Raw genomic sequence first — 12,538 nt, forward strand, 5'->3', positions numbered from 1 at the left:
TAGGTATAACACCCATTTGACCTATTAAACTAAAATTTGAAAGTCAATTAGGAGCTTAAACTATCAAAATCATCAATTAGGTCTCTGAACTAAGTAAAAATATCAATTGAGTCATCATTCTATTCTAAAATTAAAAAACTGTGACTATTTGGCATGGACTGTAATGCTCTTTGTGTTAGTTCAAAATAAGTTTAGGAAAGAGGGTTTGAAACTGTTCAACCATAATGATTTTCAATGAGGAATCAATTGATGATTTTTGCTTAAAATGAAAATTCAATTAGTAATTTTTACTTAGTTTAGAGACTGGATTGATGATTTTAATAATTTAAGGTTGTAATCCACTTTAAAGCTTTAGTTTAAAGTGCCAAATCGACAATCTATTTATATATTTAAAGCTGATTACTTTTTACGACATGGTAACTTCTCATTTTTTTTAATTTCTTATTTTAAGCAATTTCTTATCTTTATACATTGCAAAAGAATCCTAATTATTTTCTTGAGAGTAATGAAATATTACACACTACTATATCAACAACTCCTCTCACTCCCCAAATTCTGGCCACTATCATTCAGAATGCAACGTGCTTCCTCAACTACTACTTTTATAAACATTCTCACAACTGCTGGAAACTCCGATGAAAATTGATTCTCATTTTTATCTCTTCTCTATTTCAGACGGGTTACCTTACCTCTCTATTTTCTCTTTTAGAGTGATTCCTTATTGGTGAGTTTTCTCCCGATATGTCTAGTTATCTTTTTTTTTTCAGTTTCATTTTTCTTTTTGACACAGATTCTTTTAATTTGCTGTAGACAGGGGCAAAACTAGGGAGGATCACGGAGGGTCGACCGACCCTCCGCCCCTCCGGGAAACCCCACAGTAGGGGTACTCCGTAGTGGCGGAGCCAGGACCGAAGGTTCGAAGGGGCTCCATAGTATGTAGGAAAAAAATAAACGATGACTCATTTTTAACGTGAACATTAATGAAATTTTGGACCGCAAATTTACAAAATAAAACAAAAGGATTATGATATAAGTTTTCAAAGCAAATAAAAGGGATAGTAAAGCAATAAAATTCCAAGTTGTTTCCGGGCAGACTTCTGTACAAACTGTGCTTAAATAGTTAAGTGCAAAAATACCCTTAATAATTTGGGTCTGGAGCAATTTTATTCCTAACGTTTAAAATGGTGTAATTTTATCCCTAATATGGGTAGTCAAGAGCAATTTGACCTCTAACGTTGATAATATGTCAAATTTCAGATACTATTATAATTTAACTATAGAATTGGAGATTAATATTTATAAATTCGGTGAATTTTTTGAATTTTTTCTGTCCAATTCGTACAAAAAGATAATATTTTATTTTTATTTTTTTCACATCTACGTATGTTTGTGATTTGTTACTGATAAAATGACACACACGCGAAGTGTAGATAACAAAATTCATGACGGAGAAGACAATTTGATGAATTATTTCTCAAATCCAAATTATTAATGTTAGAGGTAAAATTGCTTTTGACTTTCAACGTTAGTGGTAAAATTGCACAATTTTAGACAGGGGCGTCTCCAGCATTTTGGAGGCCCTAGGCAAATTCTCTACTTTTTTTTTTAAATTATTATTTTAGAAATAATAAATACGGAATAATAAAATGATTACATCATATCATTAACTATAATTCAAACAATATATTAGTCTTGATATAACAATCAAAATCAAATAACAATAACCTAAAACTAAGAAATTATTATTCTTCTCGCTTTTGTATGTGCAAAATCTCTAATTAAATCACTGTAATCTAGTTCAGCTAAAACTTTCTTCTCAATAGACAATATGGCCAAACCGTTCAATCTCTCTTGTGACATAGTTGATCGAAGATAATTTTTTATTAACTTTAGCTTAGAGAAACTTCTTTCGGCAGTAGCTACTGTAACCGGTATAGTCAATATAATTCTGTAAGCAATCCAAGTATTAGGAAAAGCAAGATGTAAATTCTTGATGTACTCTAACACTTCAACCGGGTTGGTTAAGTTATCTGGTAATGATTTTCTCAATAGTTGCAATTCTGAAAATAAATCAAGGCCATCAATATCTGAATATTCTCCATCTTTCAGAAAATTATCAAGTGCAATACACGCATGCTTCATTTTCTCATCCTCCATAGCTTTCAACTTGCTCAAGTTAAATAAGAACCCAAAAACATCTTCATATTTTTTAAATTGCTCAAATCTTGTAGTGAGCGAAGAAATAGCATTATCAATTATATTTAAAAAATAATTGACTAGAAAAGATTGTTCAGCCACTTGGATTGGTTCATCTCTGGTATTCTCATCAAAAAACCTTTTTTTAAGATGAACACGAGTTTCGCGAAAAGTGGGTTCAACTCCTATTTCTAAAGCAATCTTTTCAGCTTCACTTTTTGCAATTTCAAATCCATTATTTTTGTACGCTTCGAAAAAAAGAATGAGACATTGCAAGAGATTAATACATGCCGTAATATTCATATCCTTACTTTGGAGAATCTTGCTAACTTTATTCACCTTTTGTAGAATTTCAAACCAAATAACCATGCCAATAAGGAAATCAAAGTTTTGAAGTTCATAATTTGCTAAAGAACTTGCATCACTTGTTGTTGTTGCATCAGCACTATGTTCTACTAGATGAAGTAATGCATCTCTTATTTGAAGAGCTTGGAATCTTATTGCCCTTACACTAGAAACACGACTTTCCCAACGTGTATCAGACCATGACTTTAATGTAAGCCCTTTCCCATTTTGATCTTTCACATAAGATTTGAGGACCTCCCATCGTTTTGTTGATCTAGAGAATAATTTATAAATCCTTTGTACCACTCCAAAAAATGATTTAGCTTGAACAGAACTCATGGCCATATCACTAAGTGCAAGATTAAGAGAATGACAACCACACGGAGAGTAAAATGCTCTAGGATACTCTTTTAGTACCCTACTACTTACACCTTTGTATTGACCCTTCATATTAGAACCATTATCGTAACCTTGCTCTCTTATGTCACTAAAATCAAGTTTCAGGTTTCCAATAGCATCTTTAAGTTCATGAAAAAGTGCATCCTCTGTTGTTTCAATAACTTTCAAAAAGCCAATGAAAAACTCTTCTACTTTTATTGGACTCGTAGAAACATTAACACATCTCAAAATGAGACTCATTTGTTCTTTATGACTAACATCGGGAGTACAATCAAGAATAACAGAAAAATATTTTGCCTCTCTAACAATATGAAGAATTTTGCTCTTAACCTCACTCGCTAACAAAAGTATTAGCTCATTTTGAATATTATGACCAAGATAATGGACACGTCGAGTCTCTTTTTTTCGAATACGCCTAAGGTGCTCTTCCATTATTGGATCAAAATCAGCAATCATTCGAATTATACTAAAAAAATTTCCACTATTATCATCATCAAGTCTTTCCTTATTCCCACGAAACGCCAAATTACTAGTAGCAAGAGTTTTTACAACACATATAATTCTTTTCAAAACTTCTCCCCAAAACTTTTTCTCTTTCTCAATGGCTTTTTGATTAAAGGAATCAATTGTCAATCTTTTTCTCAATCTCGTTTCTGCCTCCATCCAGTCTGTTATACTATTTAGGTGATCATTGCTCTTTTCATGCTCATTGAGCCTATAATGAATATTTTTCCAGTCATTATATCCAATGGTTACTGTTGTTATGGGACTAGACACAACTCTGTCTCTTTTGAACAAGACACAACAAAAGCAAAATACCTTATCTATCTTCCGAGAGTATACTAGCCATGACCTATCAAGTTTTTCTCCATTCTGTAAAGATCGAGTGTAGTGTTTATTACAAAAATTCTACTTTGTGCATTAGAAGGATATATTTCATCTATAACTCTTATGGGCCATTTCTCTGCTAAAAAATCAATTTTTCTTTGAGACATATTAAACTCCCAATTCCCTGGATCAAATAAATCATTTAAATCTTCTTCGTTCATATCCACATTTTCATTTAAAGGCTCACCATCTGTAACTATATTATTAAGATTATTATCAACTAAATCTTCATCCGCAACATTCACAGGATTCAAATTCTCAGGCAAAATTTCATCAACATGTGAGATGTTCAAATTGTCATTGTTGATAGGTATATTTTCAGCCAAATTTTCATCAATAGTGACACTCTCGTTTAAATTTGGCAATATATTAGTAGGTTTTAAATACCTATTCATCGATCCCATTAGAGATTGAGTGAGTTTATCTTGTCTTTCCTTTTTCTTTTTCTTCGAGCTTCCAGATTCAAATTTTCGTTTACCCGCCATAATATTAATAACACCTAGAAAATAACAATAAATATTATAATAAAAAAAATTAGATAGTAATTGAAAGAACATTTTTTAACGGTAATTACTAATTATAATTTACAACCTTTACATAGTCATTTATCCTTACATAAAATTAGAAGAAATATTACATTTTAATTAACTTCTCTAATTAAAATAATAAAATATATTTTCCTTGATTGATTTTCACAACTTTTTAAATATTTGTTTACTATATGGTACTTGAGAATGAGAAACTAGCAAAAAAAGAAGAAAAGATTGACATTCAAAATAATCTATGTCAAATGAAAAGATTTTGAAAGATCTATGCTTTAAATTTAATCTATGTCAAGTGCAAATTTTTTAATTTATTTAAATACCTTTCTTATTTTAATCTATATTTAATGCACAGTTTTTAAATTTATTTTCACTAAACATGATAAAAAAAACTAGTCTGGATGATGATTTATTAATTTTTTTATACTAAACTTTTATAAAAAAAACATTAGATCAAATTAAAACTAAATAAAATAAAAGACTAAGCATTAAGAAATTCAAAATCACACAATTATTTGAATAAAAATTAAATATTCACCTCTACACCAACCAAAGAGAAGCAGCAAGGAGAATGAGGAAGAGTTCTTCTTGGACAATGTAGAGAAAAGAGAAGCAAATTTTTATGTCTGACAAATATTGTGAGTGGCGGCACCAGAGTAGTTTTATAGGGATAGAGAGGTGACTTTTTTTTTTATTTCTAATAGTAATTGGAATAGATAGTTTTTGTCCTGTTCAAATTATTAATAGTTAACAATTGTACTTCTAATTAAGATAGGCTGCAGTGTTTTAGTGTTTGGTTTGCGTGAAAGACTGAAGGAGACGTGTTGGTGTAACTAAAGGCAGGTTTTATTTTTAAAAATAATTAAATAAAATATAGTAAAGTACAATATCTATTTTTTTTACGAAAAAGTGAGGCCTCACAATTTGTGAGGCCCTAGGCACAGGCCTAGGGAACTCCCCTTAGAGCCGGCCCTGATTTTAGACGTTAGGAGTAAAATTGTTCCTGATCTAAAATGGTACGGGTATTTTTGCACCTTCACCCCAATAATAATAATAATAATAATAATAATAATAATAATAATTGGTTAAAAATAATAATAATAATAAAAAGTCTGTACAAGTCAAATTGAGAGTACAAGTTTAAGCTGCATTTAAAGTACAATAGTGGAAGTTAAACCCAAATTAAGTTTCTCCGGAAGTTAATTATCAGTCTTTTATACAAAAAAGTGACTGAACTTAATAATCAACCTTTTATACAAATAATGGAGAAAGACATAAGCCGGCCAACCTTTCCAAAGGTTTTCCGGCGGGCCGGAGGGTCGGTTGACCCTCCGTGACCCCTTGGCTACGCCCCTCCGGCCCTGGTAAGAACAGAAACCGCCATGGATGGCGATGTAGAAGATGGAGCTCCCATCTCTGTAATTTCAATTTTTTTTTGAAACGTCATAAGCAAAACGACGTAGTTTGAGGTGTATGTTAGGGATTTTTAAAATTTGAGGAAATGACATAATTGCCCTTAATTAAATATAAAACCTTGCAGCAAAATATTTGGCCTCCACACCAACTTTTTCGCGATTTGCTCCTGTGTGCGAGAGGTTGCTGCTGCCGCCGTTCAACCTTCTGCTTCCGCCGTTCGTCGCCGCCGGTGAGAGGGATTCCGCTTTCTTCGCCGCCGGAAGTTGGGCAAGAGAGATAGAGGTAAGTTTTTAATTTAAGGTTTTGATTTTAGGGCATTTTGATTAAATTGAATTGATAATGTGATAGTTGGGTCTCTAATTGAATTGATGATATTTAGGGGTTTTGATTTAATTGAATTGATAATCTGATAGTTTAGGGTTTTAATGAAATTGATAATATGTTAAATTGTAGGGGTTTTGATTAAATTTTGAATTGATAATGTGATGGGATTTTAATTCAATTGACGATATTTAGGTGTTTTGATTAAATTGAATTGATAATATATTAAATTTTAGGGGTTTTCATTCAATTGAATTGATAATGTTATAGGGTTTTAGGGATTTTGATTAAATTGAATTGGTGAATTAAATTGGATTGAATTGATCAATTGAATTGAATTGAATTGGTGATATTTAGGGATTTTGATTAAATTGAATTGGTGAATTGAGTTGAATAAGTGATATTTATTTAGGGGTTTTAGGGATTTTGATTGAATTGAATTGGTGATGTTTAGGTATTTTTAGATTTTAGCTCATCAATTACTAGTGAACAGTGGATATACCGAAAAAAAATCCAAAACAACTTTTGTATATAAATACATTTGCAGTAGGAATCAAATTCTTGAGTCGCCGTACGAAAAAATTTCTACATACGGTGCAGCCCCCGAGGTTTGAGTCCTGGCTCCGCGCCACTGGCTGTAGATTTTCCCTTTCTATGCGATTCCTCTCTCTATTCTCTTCATCCGTTGATAATTTAATTGCCTTTTTCTTAAGGTTTGGTTTAATTGGGTTTCTTCTACGAGCTAATTTGTTGGGGTCTTTTCCTTTTGAATCTCTGGATTTATTTTCATTAATTTAGTTGTCTCTGAAAAAAAATTTGGAAAATTCTCTATCATTCTCTAGCATTAGATATTATTGCAAGTAAACATTTTGTTAGAAAGAAAAGTAATAGAATACCCATTTCAGCATATTTTCCAGCCATTGTTTAAGGCCTATTGGATAATCAACCAATCCAATATGATCTTCGGTATGTCTTGAAAGCTTCATTTATTTTTTAATATTTGACACTTTCTATGAATTTGCAGTCAAAGTAAGCATTTTGCTTTCTGGTTATCATTCGCCTCACTCTCCTAATGCCATTTTTTCACGTTCCATATTTTTTTTAAGGAGAGAAAATGGGTGAAATTGGGGGATCTACAGTCCATGTGATAAACGGGAGATGGTTTTCTTCTTCGTTAATCATGGCTGGAGCAGGAGCAACCTATCTTTCAATTGTGTTTTCTGGGCTCTTCACTATCTGCCGTGGTGTTTTATTTTTTCTTAGACCTATAGTTGCAGCTCTCAAATTGTTACTTAATGATTAAGCTTTTGGTTGAAACTGTTTCTACAAAAGGCTGCCAATTGCAAAAATGGTCACATGCATTTACATTCATCTTCTCCTTGATTTTTGGTAAATCTATTTCATCTATATGCTCTATGTGGAGTTGTTTCTCTTACATGGCATGATTATACTTTCAATCTGGTTTAGGCCATGATGTTTATAGTTGCATTTTCCATTAAATAATTTTATCCTTTTATCTTAGGGACTATTTTTCATGGTTCACTTTATTTTTATTTCATTTTACATTTGTTGCGTTTGTGTTATTTTTCTCTTTTGTTAATCAATTATTACAGGTGTTGCATCAAATTTGTTCGGTTCAAATTATCTTTGGGTTTTCAAGTTTCTTCAATTATAAGTAATGGATATTTGTATATAATTGTTTCATAATGAGCATGTGATTCTCTCTTTTCCATTAGTAGTGGTTTTTACTCTCAGTTTTTTCCCTATTTAGGTTTCGATTGAATCTTAATATGGTGAGAAATTTTGCTTGCAATTTATTTATTAGTAGTTATCTATGAAGCACGGACTCTTCCCCGGGGTCGCCGTGGCCGAGTCGGACTCGCCGGACTCGGGGACTCGGCGGGGACACGGCGGGGGTAAAAAAAAGTTAAAAATTAGGGTTTTTTTTAAATTTTTTTATAAAATTTAAGGATCAATTATGCAATTTGTCAAAAATCCTAAATTATAAACTCTATCGCACGAATTAGAATTAGGTCTTCTCTCCTTCCTGCGCAAATCGCGATTTCAACCCCTGTGCTGCGTACATCGCAGTTCTCCTAACATCACGATTTCATTTTTGTTTGGGAATAATCAGAAACAATTTCTTCTCTCCTGGGTTCTTCCTTCTCATGCGTTGCGATTCTTCTCCTGGGTTCTTCTCCTAACATCACGATTCCGATTTGTGATTTAGCATGTTTTTTATATATTTTTATATCTAATATATATATAATTAATTATATAAAATTTGCCGTGTCCCCGCCGTACCCGTGTCTCATATTTTCTAAAAATGCCGTTTTCCGTGTCCGCACCCGCGTCCGTGCTTCATAGGTAGTTATAATTTTAAGGCATTCTTTGTCAAATTTCTCTCTAGGTAGTTCGGTTAATTGGTTTTACTTTTGTGATCAGAAGGAATCAAGGATATTAGAATATCTTAACTCATGGTAATAAGTTGTCTTCGTGGTTTCTCCTTGCTGGCTGTAGTTTGTTGTGTGCATAAAAAGAAAATGAACCATGCTAAGGAGGTGGTATGTATCAGTGGATGGATGATTGAAATAATATTTGTAAGGGAAATGCTAATTCAACACATCACTGATCATGGAAAGATTCTTCGAATGTTAGAGCTTAGAATGAATCATATAAAAATGCTCCCTTGGGTAATGGTGATAGATTACCACAAGAGATTTAGATGGTGACATTTGTTTATCTGCATGAGTTATGTTGCTACCTTCACCTTCGGTTGATATTGCAAACCTCAGAACAGTGTATACCAAATGGGGCTTTGATTATTCTAGAATTAGACAACCTTAGTGTCATCAACTGTTTGGAGGGGTCCTCTCAAGCTTTGGATGCAGCTTTTTTTTACCTAACTGATTCGTTTCTTGAAACTTCCCATTTTTCCATTTTATTTTTTATTATTTTGTATATTCATTACTAATTATTATTTTGAAGTTTTTTCTTTTCAATTAAATCAGATATAATATTTATTACTAAAACTAAAAATTGTTATTTAATTTATACATAGTTTCAAGCTAGTTTATATATAAGTTTACCATACTTCATTTTGATTTATTATTTTCTTTTCAAGGATATACTAGTAATTATTTTCTTTTTCAAGGATATAATAGTAATTATTTTCTTTTCAAGGAGATTGTTTGAATCCATCTCTCGTTTTTTAGAGAACGAAAAGAAGCCTCACCCCTTCTTCTTTTTGTCTTCTCTACCAATTCGCCAGTTCATTGTGCATTTTCCGGAGCCGAAGGTACAATTTTCTGTCGCCATCCCGGTGATTATTCCAGTGACGCTGCCACTGCTACAGGAAAGATAGATCCTTGTTCTTCTTGTAGTTTGCATTTCAGATGGTATTTCTCTCTAAAACTTCCTTATATCTATGGGTGGTTATTAGGTTTTTGTTGCTTCGTATCTAAACATTTTTCTTTTATATATTTTATTTAATGATTAGTTTGAATAAATATTTTACATCAGGCTGCACCAATGAGGGCTGCTGCTGTAGAGGCTGTTGCCTCAAATGCTGGCAGATATGGCGCCCAGGCCTGGCAGGCATTCAAGGCAAGATCACCAACTGATGCAAAGGCAAAATCTCGTGGAATTAGGTAGTTAAAGCTGTTCTATTCATTGTGTAGTGCGTATGAAGTATTGATCTGCCTGTCATGAAAACATTTTATTAGAAGTTTGAGTGCTGCTAAATTAGATTCTGCTTTAGGGTTTTGTTTGGACGAATGTTTAACAAGGTCCGTTAAAGGGAGGGAAGGGAGGAGTGGCTATTTAGTTAATCTCCAAACCCCACCATGAAATTGGGGTTATTTCAAGGTTTTCTAACCTTCATTTAAACCCCCATTTAACCCTCACCTCCATTTAAACTCCCTTCCAAGCAAGGTTAGATAAATAACATTCCTTTAATTAACCTCCTCTAACCCCCAAACAAGCAGATGCTAAAAAACTGCATTATTATGTAAAGTGATTTGAGATTGTGATGAACTTGTTGGAAACCTGAATCAGACGAGACATAAATTATGAAAATTATTTAAAAACTAAATCAACTGCAGCTTTTTAGGCTGCCACATGGGGTAGACATATGAGTATGATAAAATAAGAACACTATTTTCCATTTTGTTCCAGCAAAAGTATTTATAAAAGCGCAAGAACCTTACAACTTTTCAATGACAATAAGGTCATATTGCTTGGTATTCTCAATTCACTTGTTAGTGAACTCTGTAAATAGTTTCTTTTAGTCACATCTGATGTTTTGCAGTCACATGAAATTTAGAAAACATGTTAGAGCTAGGCTTTCTTGTCATTGCTTGATTATTCTCAAGCTTGTGTTTGCATGTCTAGATAAAAATTATACTGACCACAAAATGAATTTCTGCACAGACTGCACTATTACTTCCAACCAAATGACTTGTAGATTGGAAATATCCTAGTTCAAGACCTTGCTTTATAATTAATTGTAGACAATTTTAGATTTTTTTATTCTCTGGGTATAACATGATTATGTAAAAGTTTGTGATTCTTATACTCATGAAGCATTCTCATACTATCACCATTCTTGTTGCTTTTGGATTTGCATTCATAGTCATAGAGTCCCTGATGCATGTGCTTACTTGATTAACTGTTTAATCCGCAGGCAATTGTTTCTCAGAGCTGAATTCATTGACATGAGATCAACCTCCTTTATGACATTTTTATACTTTTATCTTGTTACCTTTCTTCCCAGGGCAGAACTTTCATACATTCATATCTTAAATATTTCTTGCTCTGATAGAAGCAGTGTTCATCCAGTAGTAAATATAGAGTGAATGGTTTTATCCAGAAGATGAATATTAGGCCTAATTTAAGTAATGTTGCCATGTCAAGTTTACTAGTATTACAAGTTTCATGACCATAGTAGATGCAGTAATATCAGCATCGCTCTTACTTTGGGTGTATTCTTTCTGTACTCCCTTACATGTGTTACGTGCATTCTTCTACTCTCCATATTACATGTGTCCAAAAGTTATGCAAATACTCGTATTGGCACTTCCTGGTTTGTTGAGTTATCTATTTTAATAATTTTGTTATTATACTTTTTTTTCAGGGAAAGCTTGTCTTCAGTTAAGCCATCAATTAGAGCTCCTAGACAATTGACTTCGAATGTTAGCAAGACTGCAGGTAGAAATTCTGCAGGGCGTATTACAATTTTTCACCGAGGCGGTGGAGCAAAACGATTGTATAGGAAAATTGATCTAAAACGAAGCACATCATCTATGGGCATTATTGAAAGGATCGAGTACGATCCTAATCGTTCCTCTCGGATTGCTCTAGTAAGATGGGAGGATGCACACCCTCACTTCCAAAAGAAATCCAGTGCAGAAGATGAGTTTGTTCCTCCACACAAGAGTCTTGAACTCACCGCAGCTACAACGCGTGGTGTTTATTCCCTGTCATCCCTGTCTAGAGAAGTGGATAAGAAAAAAGTAGTTGAAGCTCCTCCCAAACTGGTGGGGACATATGCAATGATTGGTGGTGTTCAAACTGGAAAGCTCCCACAGTTGAAAAGTGTATGTATGAAGGCTCCAGAAAGCATAAAAACTTGCGCAACGGACGTCTTCTTGGCTGCCTTTTCCACTAAAAGGCCTGATAGAAAGACTCAATACGCAAATCTCTGCAGTTCTCTTAATAGTCCGAGGATAACAGTGGCTGGAGCGAAGCCTACGTATTATGCTGCACAAATGAGGGAGAAAGAAGGACAAAACACATTCTCTCTGAGTGAAATCCAAAAGTGGAACAACAAGAGCAGTATCTGGGCACATAGGCTCAAACCTAAAGCTGCAGTTTCTTGGCATAGTTCTAGGGTGCAGGATTTGAGCTTTAATGAAGCTGCTAAGAGTAATGAATGAAAGTCTGCAGATGAAAGCAACTTGATTTTGGCAAGGCCATAAAAAGCTGAATTTAGTAAGTAGTATGGTGCTGCTACAAAAGAAGCAGCTGCGGTGTAATAATACAGGGGAGGCTACTATGTTTAACTGATTTTGCTGTGCCTTGTTAGGAAACTGGCCTGAATTTTGAGTAGAATGACAGGAATATTTAGGCGGATGTTTGCTTGCTTATTTTTATTTTATCTTTTTGACCTTTAGTTTCTTGCACAGGTCTCACCTGTAACTTGTCAACTCGTACTATGTTTCTACTAGGCGGTTTGTAGTATTGAAACATGAAGTTTGAAATAGATCAATACCATTATGAGTTGAAAAAAGAGATAACTGGAGTAATACATTAAGAAAAAATTCTTTCTAATGTTTGATTGTGCTAAATTTAAGAAAAAAAAATATTCATTATTTCAAGTAATAATTTATAAAGATATCTTGATAAAGTAATTATATAATTTAAATACTTTA

At 33.2% G+C, this 12,538-nt stretch overlaps 1 protein-coding gene across 5 annotated transcripts; it reads left to right on the forward strand.

Annotated features, from left to right (window-relative positions):
- Positions 1-5,917: 5,917 nt before the first annotated feature.
- Positions 5,918-12,285, forward strand: LOC136222379 (large ribosomal subunit protein uL2mz, N-terminal part-like). Of its 5 annotated transcripts, none has more exons than XM_066010087.1 (4): positions 5,918-6,068; positions 9,379-9,505; positions 9,630-9,757; positions 11,242-12,285. In XM_066010087.1, the coding sequence occupies exons 2-4, from the start codon at positions 9,503-9,505 to the stop codon at positions 12,041-12,043; spliced, it is 933 nt and encodes a 310-aa protein (XP_065866159.1). In that variant the 5' UTR covers positions 5,918-6,068; positions 9,379-9,502; the 3' UTR covers positions 12,044-12,285. The 5 variants fall into 5 exon arrangements, with proteins under 5 accessions (XP_065866159.1, XP_065866160.1, XP_065866163.1 ...); XM_066010088.1 differs by having other exon boundaries at positions 5,924-6,068; positions 9,291-9,505; XM_066010089.1 differs by having other exon boundaries at positions 5,927-6,068; positions 9,294-9,505.
- Positions 12,286-12,538: the final 253 nt, after the last annotated feature.

The sequence above is a fragment of the Euphorbia lathyris genome, chromosome 3 (assembly GCF_963576675.1).
Source record: "Euphorbia lathyris chromosome 3, ddEupLath1.1, whole genome shotgun sequence".
NCBI classification, from domain to species: domain Eukaryota; kingdom Viridiplantae; phylum Streptophyta; class Magnoliopsida; order Malpighiales; family Euphorbiaceae; genus Euphorbia; species Euphorbia lathyris.